General features: G+C 49.8%; 1 protein-coding gene across 1 annotated transcript in view; it reads left to right on the top strand.

Moving 5' to 3' along the window:
• LOC119434252 (uncharacterized) overlaps nt 1–7,577 on the top strand; it is a 29,951-nt gene extending 22,374 nt beyond the window's left edge. Inside the window, exon 2 of the mRNA XM_037701499.2 lies at nt 7,107–7,577. Within this exon, the coding sequence (XP_037557427.1) occupies nt 7,107–7,577 (471 nt within the window). The remainder of the gene's footprint in view (nt 1–7,106) is intronic.
• The last annotated feature ends 16,473 nt before the right edge of the window (nt 7,578–24,050 follow it).

Raw genomic sequence — 24,050 nt, 5'->3', positions numbered from 1 at the left:
GTCTACTCCATCTCACTCGTTCCCCCGTAGCACTGTGGAGGCTGCGGACGTAGCCAGTGAGGAGGGCGAACGGCATCGAGAATATCCTCATCCGCACCCCGTCCCCTGCTTGCGCCATCGCTCACGCCCACAATGACGCCCTCCACCCAATGTACGCCGATCGCTCCTCCGGTGAAAACTGTGCACGACCGGCCGCAGCACACCGAGATCGAAAATCCCTAGTTTTTCTTTTATTGCGATAGCAATTATATGGACACTTCAACCGGATTTCTGCCGTCGGCGTCGCCGTCGCCGTCGCCGTCGGCGTCGCCGTGAGGTTCCGTATAGATAAAATCTTCGCCGCGCGCCGTATGCCCCAGAGGCAGCGTGCGGGGACGCGCGCTATCACGGAAAGCGAACGCACTCAATCTCCCACGCGCAAGCAAGGAAGCGGAAAGCCAGCGCCGGAGGGAGCAGGGGGGGGGGGGGGGGCGCTTCTCTGCCAACAACCGCGCTCGTCGTTCGTTCGACCGCACCGTCTCTTATCTCCGCACGGCTCTGACCTTTATGCGCATTCGCCGCTCAGTTTCCGTTGAAGCGATAGACCGCACGTACCTTCGCCCGCTGCCAGCGTTTTGACAGTCGTTGGCTGCAGTCATTCAGTGTGATCTATTCATGTTTGTTTGTGCGCGCTCACACCACGCTTGTTCATTCAGTTAGTAATAGTCGGGCCACATTTTCCAACGCACGCTACACATGCAATGCTGCCCAGATCGGCAGTGCAGCACTACAGGTGTGTCCCTTCGCACGCGCTGCCCACGGTAAGCGCTTCTCATCAACACCACCGTTTCACACGCGCCTTCTCGTGGTCATCGAGTCTCTCTTCATGTCGGTCTACTTACGCCGCAGCACACCTGCTTACTTAATCCAGCTCATGTTTACTACAATTCAAATTGCTACCAAAGCCGCTCACCTCACTTCGTATGACATTGCTGTGTTGCTATCGCATTCATCGCTTCGCCCTTAGGGCGAAACTGTGACATTTTCTCTCTCTCTCTATCTCTCTCTCTCGCTCTGCTTTTGCCGTTGCGCCAGAGCTTCTTGGGCAGTAGCAATTTCCCGGCTCGGCCCCTCTTTCCGGAGTAATCCTAGAACATTAAAGCTACAATTACTTCGCCGCATTTGTATTGGAACAATTTCGAGCGGTACCGCGTGGACGTCGCCCAACGTTATACCGCACAAGATGGTGCACTGCTCAGCCGTCGACCACCACTGTTTACTACAGCTTTCGCAATATTGACGCGCGCTGAACTGTTTCTCGTGGTGTATAATAAAATATGTTATGGGTGGTATAGAGAGAAAGTGAGAGAGGCATAAAGGGGAGATGCCTCGACCTGCACCACTACTGTATCGCAGGTATGGGTGGTAGACAGGGGCGTAGCCACGGGGGGGGGGGGGGGGGGGGGGGGGCTAACAAGGCTTCAGCCCCCCCCCCCCTCCCCCGAAATTTTTTCGTGCTGGCATTCACCGCCGACCAAAACTACCACTGGCGCCGGGAATCATTCTGGATTTTGTCTACAATGAATTTTTCACGCTCGAAAGCACATTCGGCACGAACATTGCGAACTCTGGCTAGACTTCGGGGCAACGCCCTTGCACCTGGAGGCACGTCACGTAAGGCGACCCATGCGAGCACAAACTTTCAAGGGCTTTTCGATAGCGAGCGGGCGCGTTGCGGCATCTCGCAGCGACCGCGGAATCTACGGAGCGCATGGATTTCATTTCCGAAACTTTATGGCTGTAAAGTTCTCAAACTTTTGACGCGAAAGGTGCACTGACATTTCCAAAGGCGTGCTTCAGATTTTCAATTTTGGAACTTTATGGGTTTAATGTTCTTAAAAACTCGTGGAGCCCTCGTGTCCAAGCCGTTCCAGAAATGGAAGCACGCGCTCGTAATCTTCCACACACATGAAAGTACTAAATATCACCGTGACTGTCAGCTGGCAGCTGATAATTTTCTCCAAGCATTTTCAGGAAGCGCGCCCAGTGTGATCGATCAACTGGACCAGGGCAGGCAAAGTAAAATAAAAGAAAACAGAACAAAGTTAGTGGCCTATTATTGAGGCAGTTCTCTTTTGCGGGCGACAAGGTCTGGCTCTCCGTCGCCATAGGGACAGTGGTCCTATGGATTTAAGCAAAGCCCCCGCTGAAAATACTGGTATTTTCAGAGCATTTCTTCGCATACGAGCTGATTGTGGAGATACATATCTGAAGAACCATTTGGAAAGTTGCCCCAGAAATGTCGCGTATTTAAGCCCAGATGTGCAAAACGACATTATGAAAATTTGTGGTGAAAAGATGCATTAGCAAACGCTATAGGCTGCTTCTCCATACTTCGAAACGACGGATATTGCTGGAATCGAACAGCTTACTGTTTCTGCAAGGTACCTAAACAAGGATGCCAACTACATCGAAGGAGTGTTTTTTAGGTTTTAGCACCGGAATAGATGCCCTCTCTCATTGCGACTGCAGGTTCTATGTAAATGTGTACAAACTGCCGCAGATTCTAGTCACCCTTTCAGTGACCACTGCCAGCGCAGAGAGAATATTTTTAACATGAAATTACTAAAAACTACTTGCGCTCTACAATGTCTGAGGAACGCATGGTTAGGCTGGCGCTTCTATACGCCCACAGAGACGTCGGCATCAACGTGTCCGAAGTCATTGACCACTACGCTTAACTTCCCCGCCGAGTGAAGTTTGTCCTTTAGATAGCCAAGCGGCAAAAATCAATGCAATTAAAAGCTCTGTTCCTTCAGGGCCATATACTCGTAATTATGAAAACGTATGTATTAGCTTTTAAAACCGCAGAAATTTTCGCCGTTTATTTTAACAGTTAGCATGATGATCAAAATTATCACGCGAATACAAAAATTACGAGGACATCAATAACCAATTGTGACCGACCTTGCTCATTGAAAGCCCGGCCCACGCGGTGTTTCCCAACAAACACACTCGGATGTTGGGTAGTTCAACTTGCCGCATCATCTGTGGCTTTCGATTGGCCTTTTCCTTCCTTTTTAGCCACCTGCTTCTACTTTTTTTTTTTTTTTTGAACCGAAGCAATACCATTCTTTAATTTTGGGTGCAGAATATTTGTTGCCGCTCAGCAGGCAGTTAAATTACACATTTTCTTACTGAATTCTGCATTATTCCTCTATTATTCTACCCATATGGTGCTGTCACGACCGCCGAATGGCCCAAGTACTTATCACGATTTCTGCTATCATAGTTTTGTTCTTCCCTAGATCGTCTGTCTTTCTATCCGTAAAGTTTACTATCTGTGACTGCGCAACATGCTTATTTGTAATGTTTGACGCATTATACACGCGTACAGTGACGTTTGCTCAAATACGTAGATTTATTGGAGACTTATGCGTATATTTAAATATCTTGTTCCGAGGTTTTGTGTATACAAGCAGTGAACTTTGTTACCAGCAACACTTTTTTGCCCTTCAAGTTGTATCTTCGCGTTTGTATATTCCATTGTATCTTCGCATTTCTAATGTATATTTTGCAAAACTACTGCTTTTTATATGTACTCACTGTTGCGACTATAATCTCGGTGTAATTACGATACACGACCCGTAACAGCTGCTCCTGCGCAATCTATTGCAACGAAGGACAACGTCATTGAGGTTTTTCCCTGGCGTTGCATATGTACAAAAATGTAAACAAGGTTCTTGAATGACAGATTCCTCAAAAGATTTGTCCTCAACTTGTCCATTTCATGGAATTTACGTTTTTCATATCAGCCGCATGCACTGTTTTGTGGGTTTCGAATAGTTTCGAATTATTAAATAGACAAAAAAAGCGCGAAAGCATTGATATCAGTTATTGCTGCCACAATTTTTTGGACATACGAATATATTCTTTTATGAAAAAATACATATTTTACTTGGCAGTGCGTAGCGTTCAATAATTCGTTTGCAGCATCCTCAACGTACAATGGCATTGGCAATGGCAATGGAGTTGGTATTCATGCATTTGATCTCTCGACAAATTCTATAAGGAGGAGGCCGCGATGCAACGTGAGCCCCCCTCCCGAACAAATTTCCTGGCTAAGCCACTGGTGGTAGAGTTTCCCCCCACTGATTTGTGTTTCATTATTGAAAGACACGCATGATTTATGGCGAAAAACGGGACAAGAGCAAAAGACCAGACAGGACGTGCACCGACTACCAACAGTTGTATTTGCGTACACAAATATATACGCCCTAGAGGAAAGAGCGCGCTCAATAACTTCGAAACCACGCGTGCGTTCTATAGCAGTAAAACAAAACCAGAGCATCGAATCGCTCAGTCCCTAAGACAGCTAATATCTTAGTCAATTAAGGCAATGGCAATGGCGGGCGCATTTCAATGGGGGCGAAATGCAAAAACTTAGGTTTAGGTGCACGTTATAGAACCCCAGGTGGTCAAAATTAATCCGCAGTCCCCACTACAGCGTGCCCCATAAACACAGCACAGCCTCAGAACGGCCCGCAGCAGCCGCACGAGGTGCGTGCGGCTCTAAACTGCATCATCAGAAGGCCCTCCTGAAGTGATATACTCTTCTCACGACTCCCGTGGACAGTAAATGTGTCCACGAGGGCACATACTGCTCTCCACGCTTAACGAAATAATATGAAATAAGAAGTACGGATATGTTATAACAGGGTACAGTTCGCATATGAAATGGAGGAGGAATAAACTTTTATTGTAGAACCAGCACTTTATGATGGTCAGGCCTAAGCCTCCCATGAGGGGACGTCGAGGGCTTGCCTCGCCGCCGCCGCACGGGCGTGCTGGGTCGCCCAGGTTTGGTCGTCGGGGGCGGAGCTCCGCAGAGCCTCACGCAACCTCGACGAGAGGGTCGTGGTGTTAATGTGTGTGTACTGTGCTGGGCACTCCCACAGCATATGCGGAAGCGTAGCCGGGTGAGTGCCACAGCACCGGCAGTTGGGGGTACTGTAAACTTCAGGGAAAATAAGGTGGAGGCGGGCAGGTGAAGGGTACTTATTTGTTTGTAGCATACGCAGGGTGGTAGCCTGCGCCCGGCTGAACTTGGGGTGAGGTGGGGGGAAGATTCGGCGACTGAAGTAAAATACCTTAACGAGATCGTTATAAGTGGTCAGATTGTCCCTGGTGTCCAACTCCTCTCCAGTGTCTCCGGCGCGGTTGACTAGGCCTCGCGCAACAGAGTGGGTAACATCGTTGAGGTTGGGGAGGTGTGGGTGGACAGGGCCCGCATCGGCCGGGATCCATGTCAGGGAGATCATGCTGTCTTTAGAGCGTGGTGCCTGGCGGATGATACGAAGAGCTTGAGGAGAAATACGGCATTTGCTGAAGTTAGTGACGGCTGAGTGAGAGTCACACGCGATGGTGTGATAGGTGGGATCTAGAGTGGCCAGGGCGATGGCCACTTCTTCAGCCGTCTCGGCAGTTGGGGTAGTGACGCTGGAGGCGCGTTGTAGGACTCCATCGCATGTGGCGCGACGGCCACAAATCGTGTGCCATGGCAATATTGGGCTGCATCAACAAATGTGACGCCAGGTACATGAGCAAGGGCTTTTATGATAGCGCCGGCTCGAGCTTGGCGCCGGGCCCTGTTGTGTTCAGGGTGCATGTTTTTAGGGATAGGGTCTGTGTGTATCCAGCTACGGATGTCAGTTGGGATCGATTGTTTGGGCCCCTGTTGCTGATGTTAAGTGAAGCCAAGCGTGGATAGAATAAAGCGTCCCGTTTCAGTAAGGGTGAGCCATTCAAGCTGAGAGCGTTGTTGTGCTTCAATGAGATCGGCAAGGGTGTTGTGAACTCCTAGTTGGTTGAAGAGTTCAGTGCTGTTGTAATGCGGGAGGCCAAGTGCTTGCTTGTAGACCCCTCGTATGAGAGTGTCGAGCTTGTTTTGCTCAGCCCGGTACCAGTTGAGGTACGCAGCAACGTAGGTAATGTGGCATATGACAAAGGACTGTACGAGGCGGAGAAGGCTTTCTTCTTTGAGCCCCCCTCGTCGGTTGAAGATACGTTGAAGAAGGCGTAGAGTGTCTTGAGATTGGGCGCAGATCTTGTTGAGAGCCAAGGCATTGGAGCCGTTGGTAGAGATGACGAGACCGAGGACCCGGATACTAAGGACGTGTGGTCTAGGACTGCCATCTTGAAGGCGTAGGGTGATAGCGTCACAGGGTCGGGGATCAGATTGGTGTTTGGGAGGGCGTCCCCGCTGAATGGGCTTGTAGAGAAGAAGCTCCGATTTAGTCGGCGAACAGCTCAGTCTGGTTCCTTGGAGATATGCTTCAACCGTGTCAATCGCCGTTTGGAGGGCTGACTCCACTTGACCATCACTGCCTCGGTACGCCCAGATGGTGATGTCGGCGTAGATGGTATGGTTGATATTGTCGACTCGTTGTAGTTGCTGGGCAAGGCCAATCATGACTAATTTAAAAAGCATAGGAAGGATAACTGAACATTGCGGGGTGCCTTTGCTGCCAAGGGGAGGTGGTCTGATCTTAAATCCCCGGCCGAGAAGGTGGCCGTGCGATTGCAGAGGAAGTCACGAATGTAATTGTAAGATTGCTCTCCCAGGTGGAGGTGGGCGATCTGGTCAAGGATAGCTGCATGGGAAATACTGTCTAAGGCTTGAGTGAGGTCGAATCCGAGGATGGCTTTCCTGTTACGGGACCGGTCGTTTAGTACTTGATGTTTGAGCAGCAACATAGCGTCTTGAGTAGAAATGAGCGAACGAATCAACCGCTCTATGTGAGTACGACTCACTGGTCTAAATGGAAAGTCAGTTGCACTTCGCTCCTCAAAGAGGCAGGACGTATGCCGAGTGAGCTCCTGAACGGCACTTTGCAATGTGGCAAACACGGTTTCATTCATGGATCCGAAACCTCAAGGAGGTGCGACGTAATGCTAACTTATTCTTGTCGCAGTTACAGCTATAGATCGCCACTGAATTTTTGGTTATTTGAATACCTTTCTCCTTGCTTCTTAGATAGCAGCATTCGGCATGCCATTGAGATGTGTGAATAAAAGCGCGCAAATGTATAGTAACACTCGAAATACCCGCCCTTCACCCGGTGCAGATGGCAATGGAGATTGTCGTGACTCCGGCCGAAGACGCGCCCCTGACCGAGGAGGAGAGTCGGCACTCCTCGGACAGCTGCTCACCGCCACCGCAGATCATGTGCAGCAACACTAGTTACGTGGGCATTCACTCTGGCGCCTTCCTGGACATGCACAGCACCATGGAGGTCTCCACGTCGGTGGTGCTCAGCTTCTCTCGAAAGAACGTGCTCCGCCACTACTTCCTACTCCTCACCATAGTCGGCTGGCGGCCCCTGGTGGATGCCAGCGAGCACGAGCGCTGCCAGCCCGCGCTGCAGACGCTCAACATAATGTACAACGCGGTCTTCTTCATCGTGCTCGTGATGGGACACTTGCTGCAGTCCTGCTTCCGTAGGGACGGCATCGTCAACTACAGATCGCCGGCGCTCCACTTCCACGCCCTCAAACACTACGGCTGGGTCGAAGGAACGGACGCGGTAATTCTGTGACATCAAAGAATACAGATTTAGTTCAGGTCATGTTCTCCATATTACTGCTCTGTTTGCCGGCTACTGGAATCGTATTGTTCACGTTAACTGCCGTAACCATGCGCTAGCATCCGTGAATTAAAGCGCATAACCTCCCTGGCCTTGTCATATTACTCTGATCGCTGCGGTCATTTGAAGTTAAAGCTTGTTTCCCATGACGACAATGGCGAATTAAACATTACGCAACTTGCCACTATGACAGTGGCTGTAGCGTATACCGGGCTTTTTTTAGAAGGTCCCAAAATTGGTGAAGATTGTCTGTGGCAGATAGCAGAGTTCTAACCCTTGATCTAAATTACTCGATGAGGCGGCCATTACTTTTACGAGAAATTAAAATGATTAATTAAATAATTAACATAACTACGCTAATTAACTTTTTCATTTATTACTTTACGGCACATATTTAAACCTACGAATTATAGCAGGTGAACTTGCAAGGCGTATCCACTTGGAACGAATTTTCTTAACTACACCAGTTTCGAGGTATTAATTTTCAAAGTGTCCGACGAAATGCATTGACATTCCAGTTACTTTTTAAGAAAACACTCTTTTATGCATTGAAGCACAAAAGTAACTGGAACACCAATGTCGGACACATTGGTATTCGACATTGGTCGAACACCAATGTGTCCGACATGGAGAGAGGATGGAGAGCGACATGGAGAGAGGATAAACTATCGGCCTATTTATATAATGCACAATGGGGTACAAGCTAAGCAAATGCGACTGGCCTGCCATCAAACTTTGTCAACAACCGCTAGGTCAAATGAAATACCTCGCAAAATATTTGATAGTTTCAGTGTCTACTTTCACATGTTGTCCTCATCAGAAACTAGACGTTGATACATTCACACGTGTAGCGCTTTAAAGTCCCAGAAAATTAAAAGTAAAAAGAATTGGCAACTTCCAAAGAAAGCTATTCACTGTCATTTTCAAAAGCATTGGACGCTGCCGCATGAGTCTTCAAGAGGCTAACACGCCCAGAGGTCGCACTACTTTTGAAGCGAAAGCGTCGAATGGCCCATTGAGCGAAAAATCCGGTGTCTGTAGCAGCGAAACGCCACCTAAATTCCCATTGGCTGCGACGTCACGTCACGTGCGCGCGTCGACGAAGCAGAGCGGGCGAAAGGGAACACCTGCTGCCGCGCCACGTGAGGTCATCACCGCGAATCCACGTCACCCTCGCTCTCGGAAGCCTGTGTTATCCGCGCGTTTCTTGTCCGCGCAAGCTATCGCCTGCGTTCTAACTTCGCCTCGTGACAGACATTCATTGAAAAGCTGCACATACCCACTGTATTTGTGGCGCAGCCTGCTAAAGCATCGGTCAGCTGTCCTTGAGGAAATCGTGTCACGTGGGTTCAATTGCGCCCAGCACCGGAGAAATTTAAAGGATATCTTTTTGTCATCATAGAGCGGCACACACTCACTGGCACATACCCGGTGACCCAAGTTGGCATCAAAGAGGTTCATTGGAGATCAGCACAGAGAGAGTGTCACATACCTAGTGCTCCAAGTCGGCGTCAGAGAGTTTGAGTAAAACTTCATTTAGGCCTAGTTGGTACAGTTGAGACTCGGGTAGCGTTTAGGCCGATGATCCTTCATCCAAAGGGATGAGCACGGCCGGGAGCAAGAGCGATAGAAAAAGGGTTTATTCTACATATTTACAGTGGCTCCAAATATGGAAGCCCACTCCATGGGAGAGCACTTTGAAAGTCTCAGCTCACTACGTCTGAGCACATATCAGAACACGTCAGGACGCACCACTGCACCGAAGGTGTCTCCTTATAAAACATTCGTCTTCCTTAGTTGCCCCGACTAGATAATCAGATGACCTTGATGCGGCCAATCAGAGGGGTTGTATTGTTCACTGAACTCCGCCTCTACTGTTGCACCTTCGAAGCAAGGACGAGGCAATCCTGAAACAGGGGGTTCCCACTCCTTCCACGAAAGTCGGTGGCTTAGTTTCTTGCCCTCCGACGGTCATCTTGCCAGGGTCGGGAGAATGGCCTTCGCGCTAATCCCCGCTTCCAACGAAGGGTGGCGGTTGTGGTCGGTCGCTTCTAAGTGAGATTCTTTGTCCGAACGTCACTGCCGGTGTCGGGCCGCGTTGCCAGGTAGGCGGCCGCTTATGAAGGGGGTGGCATCGGGGGAAGCACCCAAAGAATGCGCGCTGCCGAGTTGGGGCGCTTGTTTGCCCGTCACGTCGGTGTCGGGCACTGTCGCCGTCTGGGCGACGCTAGTACACTGTAGCGACGCTGATGAACGGGCCTGCCTCGATGGGAAACAATCAAACAATGCGCCCGGCTGATTCGGGACGCAACAGTATATAGTTCTGAACTTAAACATACAGCGCAAACACCTAACACAACGCAAACGCCAGTGTGTGTCGAATCTTCCTTTTGTGGTCCGTCTTAGGTGTTTGCGCTGTAAGTTTAAGCTCAGAGTCGGAGAGTTTAATTCATTGAACAGCGGTACCCGAGCCAGTCCCGCATATACAGTGACCCACATCGGCGTGAAAGTTCGTTGAAGAGGGGCACATATGTACGCATTGCCACATACTATGTGACCCAAGTTGGACCGACGCTTGGTTTCGAACCCTGTTTCCTCAGCACAGCAGCCCGATGCGCTACCCATTCGACCACGGACGACCCAGGTAGGCGGAAAAAGATTAGGTACAAAGATACATACATACAAACACAAACATAGATAGATAGATAGATAGATAGTAAGCCCCCGGAAAGTCCACGAAGTATTGAAAAAGAATTACACCATCGTCCCGTAGCGGAACCCTGAGTAGTATGCGAAGCAGCCATGGGGTCGACTCAAGTTCCCATTAGTTTTCAGTTCGTCGTTTCCGTTCGTTTGAGGTACGTAGCTACCGTTATATTTACCGTGCGTTGCGGGAGCAGAATGAGAGGAGCGGAGCGCGCGCGCGCGTCAATATACCGCGAGCTACAGTGGCGCCCCCAGCGGAGTATGCAGCGCCTACCGTCGCGCCTCTAACCTAAGCTGCTTCGCATTATCGCGCGCGGAGCCGCAGGTGTTGTCATTCGTTGCGCAATCCGAAGAGGAGAGGACCGTCGGAGAGGAGAGGAAGAATGCCGAGAGAAGAGGAGATGAGACAAGGAGACGAGACAAGGAGAGGAGGGGGAGGAGGATGCGCATGCGCAGTAGGGGTGTGGACGCCGCACGGCTGATGGATGGATGGAGGGACGGAGTGACATAGCCCCGACCGTAAGCTGCTTCGCATCTAAAAACGCCCGTGTAACCGTGCACTGGGTGCACGTTAAAGAACCCTAGGTGGTCGAAATTAATCCGGAATCCCTCCACTACGGCGGGCCTCATAATCATATCGTGGTTTTGGCTCGTAACGCCAAAGAATGTTATTTTTTTTATTCACGGAAAGCGTTGAGAACCCCAACGCTACCGGAAGAAACTATCGCATAACCCTCGAACAACGCTATAGGCTCCGTACAGTCGAGTTTGCGGCTGCTCTGGCGCCATCTGGCGCAGCGACGCAACAGTGTTGGGAAGTGGGCGCCGCAGCTCGGCCGGCTCGATGAGTGTTCTTTCCCGCGCGCTACATTTAGTCTCGGCCCCGGTTGAAGCCGTTTTGCTTTGTTCACCAGCCTCCTTATTTTTTTATACGTCTTGCGACGGTGCAATGGCATGCGCTTCATCGGCAAGCGTCGGAGGTGAAAAAAAAAAAAGGCAAGTGGAACCGGTGATACTGCTGCGTAAAGGGCTGTCACAACCACGAAGGCCAGCCCGGGATAAAGTTGTACAGGTTTCCTGGCAAATCTTATGAGACCCAACGGCGAAAGAAATGGGTCGCAGCTGTGAGGAGAGTAAAGTAAGTCAGCTTCTTTGATATTTGTGACAAGGTTTTGTTCTGTAAAGCGTGCTACACATGTGCGTTTCACAGCTCGTTGTGCGACGCCAGCGGCCATGGCCAGCTGCTGAACATTTAAAAGAAATTTGTCACGACTTTGCTGATTTGACGACTGCTTGCCGTTGTCTTAGCATTCGGTATGATCAGCACAGCACTGGCATGTGCGATGAGCAATATTTTATGCCAAGGAAGCCTATTTTGAGCTGGCGAGCACTAACTCGACGATCCTCGTTTCGGCCGCTGGCGCTTGAGAGGCGCGGTTTCACATGGTGCGATTTTTCTTGTGATATACATTTGCGATGTATCATTTTAAAAGCAAAGCGCGTATGCAAGGAAAGGAATTCGCATGCGATATCGTATCTCGTGAAAGGGGCCTAATGAGCCTCGATCATTGTACATGATGAAGAACGAACATTCGCGTCATGTAAATTAAGATCGCCTAGTTAATAAATCTCGTTTATCAGCGCAGCAGGTGGCTCCGACTGGGTCCCAAACGAGTCAACGAGGATAGCACGGTCACTGCCACACGATCCAACAATCCGAATCGTTTAGCTCACTCGACATGACTGTGCTGACGACAGCCTACGAGTGAGCGTGTAGCTGCACGCGGTCCAGATCGAGCTGTATGACAATCTAAAGTAACAGTGTGACAGGGGCATCAAATGATAGGCCGCGGCGTACAACGCGCCGGAGCGAAATGAGGCATGCATTGCCAACAGTGAGGCGTCGATTAAAAATCGGTTTCAGGGTGTCACGTTTTCAGGGTGCCAGTTTAGTGACTTCAATTTTAGTATAACAGTAAGCTTTATTCACTTGAGGGATGACGTCGTATACTTGCTTTCCCTGTTGCGAATGGCACTTCGCGTGAACGTCCACGCCGTCTTTCATACAAGCAACATGCGAAGCAGCGTAGAGCTTGTCTCCGCTGGTTAACGCTGCACCGTGAAAGTAATCGTCTATTCCTTTAATAGGCCTGAACCCCGCAAAAACTATTTGTGCCATCACAGATGGCCACGCTTGTACTTTCACGTACACACACGCACAAAAAAATAAAGCGGATCGAGGATATACGTGCGGCTTTCGGAGGCGTGTATACGTAGTTCCGAAATCTCGCTGTCTTCCCCCCTTCCCAGGTTCGCGCCGCCCGCCACATGCGACGCTGAGCATCGCGCCACCGCTGCTGCGCAGCAGCGCCGCCTGTTCACTGTACGGAGCCTATAGAGATATGAGGCTTAATGTGAAATACGCGGCGTGCACACAGGAACAGACTTATGCTGCCCCGACACGCCAAGCTTTCTTTTACTTTGCCATAGATTGAGGATAAGGTGGCGGTGAGGTTGAGTATACTGGACTGGATAGCTAGATGACGACAAGGTCACGCACGAACAAACAAACAAGCTCTTGCTACACGCACTATTTTTCTTTCGATTTTGAAAATGATGGCAGCAAACAAAAAGCGTCATGCCTCAAGGCATGACGCCTCATGCTTGCATGACGTAAAGTGATAGTGTTCAGTTGCTATACTTCGTGGGATGATTGGGTCAAATCTTGATTTTGAGTAGTCGTATACTTGCAGTCGAAAAACTTCGCTCAATAGAAGCTTCTATGTTTGATTAGTGGCAATCGCTTTGCGCTTTCCTATAACTTTTGTGTTGACCGGCAGACTGAATTACATTTTTATGGCACAGTCACAATGCGCAACAAGTTCTACAACGCTGCAGCCTGGACCGACATCTCGTCCTTTGCTTTGTCGGACAAATACGTGTTACATGAAAAAACGCGCATACTAACAATTGTTACATCAGTGTATCAGGGCCATCGACAATGCAATGTTTGCGGACAGTGCTGGCCAACAACACGTGTTGCTCATCATGACAGCACCCGTAATATTCAAATATAAGTTGTAAGAGAGAGAGAGAAACGAAGAGGGAAAGGGAGGGAGGTTAACCAATGACGTGCCTGGTTGGCTACCCTACACTTGGGGAGGGGGAAAGGGGGAAAATAGATAAGGAGAGAAAAGAAAAAAAATAGTCAGTCATTCGCAGAGACAGTCACAGAAGAATCTCCACTGTCACAAGCGTTCGTACAATCCAGTACTCTTCACGAACTGCAGAAGGGCTTTTGTGGCCTTTTGCATGCAAGAATGCATAGGCCAAGAATAGGCCAAGAATGCCAAGGCCCAAGAATCTTTTCGTCCGAGAGCGTTCTGTTATCTAACAGGTTGAGTTTAGTGTCAAAAGATGGACAGTGACACAGAAGGTGCTCGAGAGTCTCGTCGCACCCGCAAAAATTGCACGCCGCACTGTTGGTCATCCCTATTAGGAACGAATATGCGTTGGTGAATGCGACACCCAACCACATGCGACACAGTATAGTTGTTTCACGACGGGAGAGGCTAGGTGGTAGGCGAAGTCGCAAGTTAGGGTCAAGAGAGTGCAAACGTGAGTTGGTGAAACCCGGTGAATTCCATCGCCGAAGTGTTATGTGGCGAGCAATCGATTGAAGTTGCCGCGCGGCATCCGTTCTTGAGAGTGGTATTGACCCTTTTTCACGGAGCAGTTTGCTCTAGAGGGACGAGATGGCGCTTTCGGCGGCGCGCCATACGTTGCCTCAGCGAGTGCGTACGAATACGAAGCAATGACTGCTTCTGCCGCGCTGCTACTGTGCGATCAGCTGTCGGAAATGCAACTTGGTGTTCGCTAATGCACTGTGCCCAATTCATGCTGCAAAATGTGCAACGATAAAGAGAAGACGTGTGCGGTAGTTAGCTGCAAAAATAGTGATTCACATATTAAAGGGTCCCTGAAACGGTTCGGACACATTTTGTAGACGCGTAGGGTGCAGCTGCAGTAAAACATTCGCGTCACAATTTAAGTGAAGCGTCTCATATTAAGAGAGCTACGGACGATTACAAGTTACCCTCCTCCCTAGCCATGCATTTCCTCCTCAACTCGCTCGCCGAGTGATCGGGGATAAGCTGCGCCTGCGCTGGCTCTACGTCATGTTGTAACGTACGTTGTCGTCTTTTTCCGGTTGTCTTGGAGCCAGGGCGCGAAGGCTCGCCAACCTCTCCGCTAGCCGCCCGGCCGTCGATCCCCAGCGAGAGCGATCAAGCAGCGCGCGTTGCGAGCGTTCTGTCGCAGCGCCGAGCGTGTCCGGTATTCCGGTAACCACAGACGGGATGGGTGTTTTGACGGATATCCAGATGCGTAAACTAAAGCCCCTCCATACCGCTGTGATGAAGGAGCTTCGTAGAAGTACATGAGCAGCCTGATCGGCATGCACGGTCCAGCCATCTGGTGGCGCAGAGCTCAAACAGCCAAATACAGATCTAATATTCCTGTAACGAAGTGTAAAACATTTGAAACATATCAAAAGACAACGTGTTCAAGATTACGCTCCTGCCAAAAATTTGAGCCAGCAGCAAAGTAGAAAAAACTTGGTTACTGCTATATTAGTTGTGTGTTTGGTTGAGCTTTGTGCAGGTGGCTGCACCGTGCAAGCAGTTCACGTTTGCCCCTCCGTTCATCACGTAAAACGTAGTAAAACGACCAGTACACTTACGCTTGCGTTCACCTGAATACCGGACAAGCTAAATTCTATTGTGGCAATCCTTCGACGTGATGTGACAGATGCAAACGCGTAGATGCTGGCGCCGTTTGGATACCGTCAGTCCGATGCGCTGCAGCCACTGAGCTCGTCTGCTGCCTTGCAGCGGGGCACGATGTCGCAGCTTGACATGTCGCCGATCGCTACGTTTGCCGCCCACAACGCAAGGGCGAACCATGGTGCTTGCGAAAAGAAAGAACAAGACCAACACTGACCGCGCAGCTCTCGTCAACACGGAGCACGTTGTAACACAAGCAGACGACACTTGCTGTGGGTCGGAAGTGCTTTTTGTGTAGTGATACATGTCCTTGTGCATTCTCTTTCTGTTACTTTCTTTTTATAGAACGAAATGAACTAACATCTAAACTATTACGAACAACATTTGTTCACGGTAATTTTGGAAAAATTATCGATGACGCGCCCTGGGCAGCCAATCTGATAGCTGGCCCAGTGACGTATTCTGGGCAAAACACGTCATCTGGGCAAAAAAATCATCCGCTTGGCGTGCTGCAATCGGTAGCGATGTACATTTTTAAAACCTTATAATAAATTACACGCTTTACGTGGAGCGCTTAGATGCGTCAATTAATGATCAGAAGGACCTACTCTAACGACTCAGTACGTTTGTACACAATCATCAAAATCGTTTCAGGGTCTTTAAGGAATGGAATCAATCTGTGTCGCCACGGCTACATAAGGACCTGCCTGTGTTGTCGGCCCTTAGCGATGCACGGCTTTCCTCGAGGATAAAAAAAGATAATTCATCCGCCAGCGCTTTATAGATAACCTCCAAAGGAAGGACATCAACTCCGGAATGTCGGTACTTAAGAGTGAGTACCGCTCGTTACAAAAGAAAGTAGCGCCCACTTACTAGAATAGTAAGTTACTCGCACGTTATCTATCCACATCCACCCCTATTCGCACGCAAGCTTACGCCCACCCTATCGCCAGCGTATCAATAATAAGTGAATGGGCGCACGCTTGAATCGATGTGCCGAAGCATGAGTGACGGCGACTACACCGACAAGACACGAATGTCGGAAGCTGAACGTTTCGTGACGGTCCATAGCGTAAGCGAGGGACTAGCGTTAATACGTTTTTGCTACAAGCTACTACAAAGTACAGAAAATTTATACATTTCAAGCTTCGTGCGCAGCAAAAACAAATCTATCACAGCAGAGCACACTCGCGAGCGATTAGGCTGAAAATAAACAATCGGATAGTGGCCGCACCGAGGAACCGAGGAAGTTTACTGGGTCAGAAACATGACGAGCCGCTGCTTCAAAATGTTTGCCAAATAAAGAACGAAGAGCACACTGATCCTGATCTAATTCATAAGCAGAAAGTTTGGACAGCTTGGAATAGATTTCTAGCCCCGCTTTTAGTACAATCACCGTATACGCTGCTCGCGCCGTTTGAACAAGCCGTAATGAGCTCTGAAAGCATTTACTTGTCCTCTAAAGCTGTGGCCAAAGCTTCGTGTCGTACACACAGTCACCATCTACGATATGCGTCAAAACGGAGGTTTGCTGCACTGCACTGGCGTCACACGCTTGCATTGTAAACACGGAGGCAACTGAGGTAGCTGAGGCAAGCAATGGACGCGTCACCACGTGATCAAACATGGCTGCGCCCACGGGAGCGCCGGGAAAAGGGTCAATAGGAACCAGCTGATGTTTGTGATAAGCCGAGCGTGCTGCTTCATCTGCGCTGTCGTTGCGGACAATTCCGCAGTGGCTTGGCAACCATTGAATTACAATGCCATGTCCTTCTTCGAGCGCGTGATGATGAGCGTGCCTAATTGCGTGCACTAGCTGCTCGTGTAACGCTTGTCGTAGGGAAAACTGAAGAGTTTGTAGGACTGCTTTGGAATCACTGAAAATGGCCCAACGATTTGGTGACTGCTGGAGCACGTAATTGAGTGCACCTTGAAGAGCCGCAATTTCTGCTGTTGTAGACGTGGTATTGTGCGATTATTTAAATTGCAAAGTGACGGCGTCCGATGGAACAACTACTGCTCCGGTAGAGCTGTTGGAAATGGTGGAACCGTCTGTGTAAATGTGTATGCGGTCAGAACAATACTCGTTGATGACAAGCAGAGACAATTGCTTCAGGGCTAGTGTTGAGAAGTCTGCCTTTTTGCTAATCCCGGGAATTGAGAGGCACACGTGAATTTGCCGGAGACACCATAATGCCGATGTTGGGCGTTTCGCAGGCTTGAAGCCAGATGGATAAGTTGTAAGGATGACTGAAATATTCAGCGTCACATAGCGTCACGAAAGCGGAGCTCCGTTACGCGTTGTTACGGGCCGGGGTTTGATAAACCTTCAACAGCGTCTGCTTGGAGCTCGAACCAGGTTGACCATCGGAGAGGGCCCGGCAAGGAAGACCAGGCGACGTAAAAACAAATAACACAAGTTTAATACATGGTTACAAGTGAGCGGTGTGCTCCAAAGAAAACATACAAGAAACGTTCAGCGTACATGCTCCTGCACGCTAGGGTAAAGCAAAAGTGTTCTCCACGTGGCTGCTTGCTGGCTTTCTTATACCCTCCACCATCCGGGCACTCTTCCTCTCTTCTGCCCCCACTGCAGGACAGGGCAACCCAGACGAAGTAGTGAGGGTGGGTGAACGTAGCGGGGTGAATGTCCCCAACGGGGGTGAGATGGTCACAAGGTGGCACGGCAGGTTTCGTCTCTGACGTATCTCTGACTCTCTCGATGGACACGTCTGTTCATGTTGACGAGCGAGATCGTTAGGCACGCCGTTTCCCATGCGTTTGCACGTGGCCCGGGCATGGCCGCTCTAAGTGAATCGTAACAGACTGCTCCGCCGTCCAAGGAGATCCCGATGGGCAGGGGACGGCATCCGCTGGCCAGACGGATGACGCAGGTCGATGCTTGCAGTTATCGTCGAGGCTGATTTTTGATTTAGGGGCTTCGACTTAAGCCATCGGCATTGCAATTGAGAGTTCCATTTTTATAGCGTATCTCGAAAGAATATTGTTGCGAAGCGAGACTCCAACGCAGAAGGCGGTCATTTTTGGAAATCGTTGTCTGCAACCATCTGAGAGGACAATGACCCACTTCGATGACGAACCTCAAGACCGCATGATAACAAGACAATTTTTGAACAGCCCATACGAGACATGCGCACTCTTTATCAGTAGCGCTATTCTCGACTAGTGAGTTTCCGATTTGCGTACACGGTGGAGTGTTCCTCCTCACTATCTCCCTTTTGGCATAGTACAGCGTCCATGCCTCCCTCGCTCGCTTCACACTGAAACACAAATCCCCTCGTGTAGTCCGCCTAACTGAGCACGGGCTGACACGTCAGCGCGCTCTTCACGGCGTTGAAAGCAGATTCCTTTTTTCCGTCCCACAGGACACTCTGTAGCTCAGTTTTTCGAAGAGCATCAGTCAGAGCGCTAGCTAGTTCAGAATACCTCGGGATGTACCGCTGATATATATATATATATATATATATATATATATATATAGCATCCTGCGACGCCTAAGAAAGATCGCATAGCGGTCTTTGTCCGGGGCTGCGGGAAATCTCGTATCACAGCCACCTTTCAACTGATAGCCAACTGTCAGGCTATCCGGCACCCCGGCGGGCCTCAAGATACTCGATGAGATGGACCTCTACCCTGTCGACCAGTGCCCCGATGCCGTGCGGATTCCCAGCGACATCAGATCTCAACTGCCCATCGCGCCCATTCCCCGCAATATGCACCCCGCACACAACGTCGGCAGACGTCGGGCCAGGGGTAGAGCTCTACTCGAACATGTCCGTAACAACCACATTGAGGCAGGCTTTGTGAATGCCGCGGCATATGTCCAACAAGAGGCGTTCGCCGTCTCCATCGTCGACTCTAATTCCAGGATCACTTGCTGCGCTACAGTACGCACTTCGAAGCCATTAGTAGCCGAACAGGTTGCAATCGCGCTGGCTGTGCTCGATGGTCGCAGAGAGGTAATATATAGCGATTCTAAGATGGCCATTAAGGCCTACCAAACCGGGATGGTCTCCCCTCAGGCCCTTCGCATTCTCCAAAGTTTGAAAAGTATCTCTCCGCATTCTCTCGTTTGGTTTCCCGCTCACTTGGGGTCGACTGAGGGCTCTCCCTCTAACCCTAACGAGAGCGCGCACGAGGCCGCGCGAGGACTCAATGACCGCGCCGCCTCCGCAGTCCCCCTACCCCGCGGGGAACCATTGATGACGTATAATGAGATCACCAAACAATACTATCTGTCAAGACTGCTATTCCCCCTCCCGCACCCTGCCTTATGCAGGGCGCGGGCGGTGACCCTTCGACTTTTACAAGCTCGTGCGTATCCTAACCTTGCGGTTCTTCACGCTATATACCCTGAAAGGTATCCCAGTGCGGACTGCCCTGCCTGTGGACTAACGGCAACCTTTAACCATGTGTTGTGGGAGTGTGAAGCCATCGGCTCCGCCTTCAGCGAGGATAGGTGGGCTGCGCTTTTGGGTAGCCCCGAACTCAACGACCAAACCCTGGCCGTCCAGAGTGTCCGCGATCGGGCCGTCAAGCTCGGCTTGCCGGTCCCTACGTGGGACTAGCCGGGTGGCGCGGGGTCTCCCCTGCGTCTTCTCTGGACCTCAATAAAGTTATTTCACTCACTCACTCAGAGCCACCTTTAGCTCAGAGGGACGGCGAAGGCCCTAGCTATATAATACCTCGGGATGTACCGCTGATAGTATCCTGCGACGCCTAAGAAAGATCACATAGCGGTCTTTGTCCGGGGCTGCGGGAAATCTCGTATCACAGCCACCTTTAGCTCAGAGGGACGGCGAAAGCGCTGTCCGATAACATGGCCAAGATAGATCATTTCCGGTTGCGCCATCTGACATTTTGTTGCCTTGATGGTTAAGCCGGCTTCACGCAAGCGGGCCAACACTGCCCTCAGATGTTGCATATGCTCCGACCAGGATGCGAAATATATCGCGACATCATCTAAGTACGGCAAAGCGAACTCTTCCTGCCCTCTCAACACTTTGTCCATAACGCTTGAAAAACAGCACGGGGCATTTTTCAAACCGAAGCTTAGGACCTTAGGGCGGAACGTTCCCAACGGCGATATGAAGGCGGCATATCTACTAGCCTGCTCGGTGAGCGAAACCTGCCAGTAGCCTCGAACTAGATCCAGTGTGGAAATGAATCGGGCGCTATACTAAACTTCTCGATGCGCTCTTGGATGTTTGGTATAGGATAAATTTCATCTTTAGTGATTGCGTTTAGCTTGCGGTAATCTACGCAAGGACGCAGATCCTTGCCCGGCACCTCAACTAAGATTATAGGGGAGGTGTAATCTCTCTCGCACTTTCTTCCCTCTCTCTCCTTTCTTTTCATCCCTTTAAACCCCTTCCCCCGTGTAGGGTAGCAAACCGGACGTGCGTCTGGTTAACCTACCTGCCTTTCCTTTCTTCTTTTTCCTCCTCCTCCTCTCTCTCAAGGCTCGATCACACCTAGAGTCAAAATTTTTTTCACTTCCGCATCCATAATCTCACGTAGGCGCAGCGACACTCGATAAGCCTTTGAACGTACCGGCTCCGAAGAACTGAGCTTGATGTCACTTGATGTCGTGCGTAAGAACCGATGTCCTTCCTGGCCTATCTACAAAAAAATTCTGAAATTCTTGCAGGACTTCCTGCAACTCCGTCGTTGGTTCAGGCTCCAGCTGCAGTTTAGAGACTAGTTGCTTAATCGCGGTTGAACTCACTATCTCTAACATCCGCTGAAGGCCTTCCGACGTGGGCGCTACAGACAAATCTGGCAACTGGTCTTCCAACAACTTGGCTGTTGCCACTACGGGTGTTGTGTCGCCTGGCGCTCAATTGATAAGAGCACTCTGCGAAGTGCGCATGCGCCACTAAGTGTTAAAAGCAGAGTCGCGCTCGCTAGCGGACTCCTTCTTGCCCGAGCCACGAACCCACAAGCATGGCTTAATAAACGTCGTTCACCTGGAACTTGTCTGATCCTTTTCGGCACGTCTGGCGCAAAGCGTAACAACGGGGACTTCTGATTGCGCGGATCCAAACTCCTGCGGTTCCAACGCGGAGGAATTGTCGATTTCCGCTTCCTGAGATTGCGAACCACCATCCACTTCACTTAGTGCCGTTTCCGCAACTGCTTTTACAGCTAACTCACGAGCTTTCGGTCTCGTTTGTGCCATGACGCTAGCCTCCTTGAACATTAGCCCTTTCTCGCGCAGAATCTGATCCGACCTATTTGAAAACAGGCAAGGGTACTGCGGAGGAAGCGTAGGCGATACGGCAGCTTCTGTCTCAACTGTACCGAAAAGGCCTTTAATAGCTATATTGCGACCGGAAGACATGCACTGTGAGTTCCTACAGCTTGCTTTATCCAGACGCATTTACCAGTGAACCTATCCGGTTCCTCATAAGAGCTGTGAACCACGTCCATGGTAGACGCGGATTCGCGCAGCACTCGACATGGTTTCACGTCTACCTCAAGGTCGCGTATATACGGTACGAGCAGCTTCATATTCTCGTCATTGCAACCAACCGATGAAAACAACACCTTTACCTCGTCACATTGCGCAGCAATGTGCCCAGGTTTGACAGTTGTAGCAAAGAAAGGGTTTCCTCGCTTCCAATTTCTTTTGCGGATCTGCTTTTACTCCAGGGGTCCCTTCCCATCCAGAATTATTGCATTTTGAGGTACCCTCAATCATAGCCTCGTCCTTTCTTTTTTCGGGCCCTAGCTTTGGCCTGCCGTACCTGAAATTGCGATCGCCTTTTCGACCATCGCTGACGTCGCGAGCCCGACGCGTCACAAGTTCCTGGGCTAGTTCAGCGGCTCTGCCTACCGTGCTAACATCTGGCCTATCTTGATACCAGTACCTCACGTTCTCAGGTAACCAGTTATAAAATTGTTTAAGTGCAAAGCACTGAACAACTTTTGCATGATCACCATAGGCTTTTGTTCCTTGAGCCATTTTTCCATGTTTGACATAAGCTTATATACAAACTCTGTATAGAACTCCTTCCTAGCCTTTTCCATTTCGCGGAACTTCCACCGGAACGCTTCCGCTGACAGCCTATATTTTCTCAGAAAACTGGACTTTACCTTATCATAATCCTCTGCTTCCTCTCTGGTTAAGCCAGCGATTATGTCCGTTGCCTCGCCCGGTAACAGTGTGAGCAGACGCTGTGGCCACGACTCGCGAGAGAACCCTTGCTTCTCGAACGTCCGCTCGATGTTCACCAAGAACAAACCAATGTCCTCTCCGAGCTTGTAAAACCGCATTAGCTCTGTCATCTTTAAAGATACGCGCTCTCCATCACTGTTTCCATCGCTCCTCTGCCCTGCTGCTCGAGCTCGTTCCATTTCAATCTCGAGTCACTTTAATTCTTTCTTTCTGTTCTTTGCGTTCCCGTTCTTCACGTTCCCGTTCTTCCCGCTCTTTCTGTTCTTTACGATCCCATTATTTACGTTATTTCTGTTCTTTAATGATCTCTAGGCATTCCGTAAGCTCATCATCATCAGCCTCTAGAGCAAGTATAGCCTGAATCAACTCTGGTTTTCGGAGCGCGTCAGTGACATCCAGGCGCAACTCCTTCGCTAGCTCCAACAACTCCGGTTTACGCAACGACTTCAATTTCATGGCTGTTTTCAGTGCTGCTCTCACTACTGTACACAACTATCTTGCCGCAACCTAACTAGGCGACAACAATAGCTCGAATTACCCGTTCTGTTCTAACACTTCAACAAAATCTGGCAAAACTCAGCAAAGAAAGTCCCACACGCAACACCTTGCAGCCAAGGATCCGGCGTAGACCATTGCAAACGCTGCATTCAGTTGCGACTTGGTAGACGAGGCTCGTAGATCCATATATCACCGCTTGCCTTCCAGTTGCTCAGCGGGTCGTGATTTGGTGGATCTCACCGCTGCCATACACTTGTTACGGGCCGGGGTTTGATAAACCTTGAACAGCGTCTGCTTGGAGCTCGAACCAGGTTGACCATCGGTGAGGGTCCGGCAAGAAAGACGAGGCGACGTCAAAACAAATAACACAAGTTTAATGCATGGTTAAGAGTGAGTGGTGTGCTCCAAAGAAAACATACAAGAAACGTTCAGCGTGCATGCTCCTGCACGCTAGGGCAAAGCAAAAGTGTTCTCCACATGGCTGCTTGATGGCTTTCTTATACTCTCCACCATCCGGGCACTCTTCCCCTCTCCTGCCCCCACTGCAGGACAGGGCAAACCAGACGAAATGGTTAGGGAAAATTTCCTTCAAATTATTCAGCAGTGGTAATAGTGACTGATTCATTGTCAGTTTGTACATCACTCATTTCATCTTCAGACACTACAGTAGCCAATACATTTAAATCATTAACCCCACCAAACTTAAGTCTGGTACGATTCGTATGGGTTCCACGGCATAGTTTTGTATGTTATGCCTTGTTCGGCTTATGTCACTGCGGCTAGGTTTAGAAAAATTTCTCTTTTCCAAGATTCTACAAAACTGAAAATCCAAACATCTGGATTTAATAATTTGGCCTTTTCGTGAGACAATGGCGTCCCACACGTAAATTAGAAAGCTCCATAACAAAATTACGCTGCCGCATCCCACCATTAACCATTTACCTATACACGTCCGGTCTGGCACCGTTCCCTCTGTGTCCTACCTGTCAGGAACCCGAAAACATTGACTACTTTCTATTAGCATGCCGTCGATTTAGAAACCAGAGGAAGAAATTTGAATTTTGACTCCGAAAAATGGGTATTTCTTTAACTACTCAAAATATCCTCTCCTTCGGGGCTTCTTCATTGGGGATTAGCCACAGGAACATTTGGGTGGCCATTTGCGACTATCTCTGTGACACAATAAGGCTACCATGTTAATTCTTGAAGTAAATGATTGCATTGCTCATGAAGTCG

The sequence above is a fragment of the Dermacentor silvarum genome, chromosome 1 (assembly GCF_013339745.2).
Source record: "Dermacentor silvarum isolate Dsil-2018 chromosome 1, BIME_Dsil_1.4, whole genome shotgun sequence".
Lineage (NCBI taxonomy): Eukaryota > Metazoa > Arthropoda > Arachnida > Ixodida > Ixodidae > Dermacentor > Dermacentor silvarum.
The sequence above is the reverse complement of the archived record's forward strand: the minus strand, read 5'-3'. Positions and strand labels throughout refer to the sequence as shown.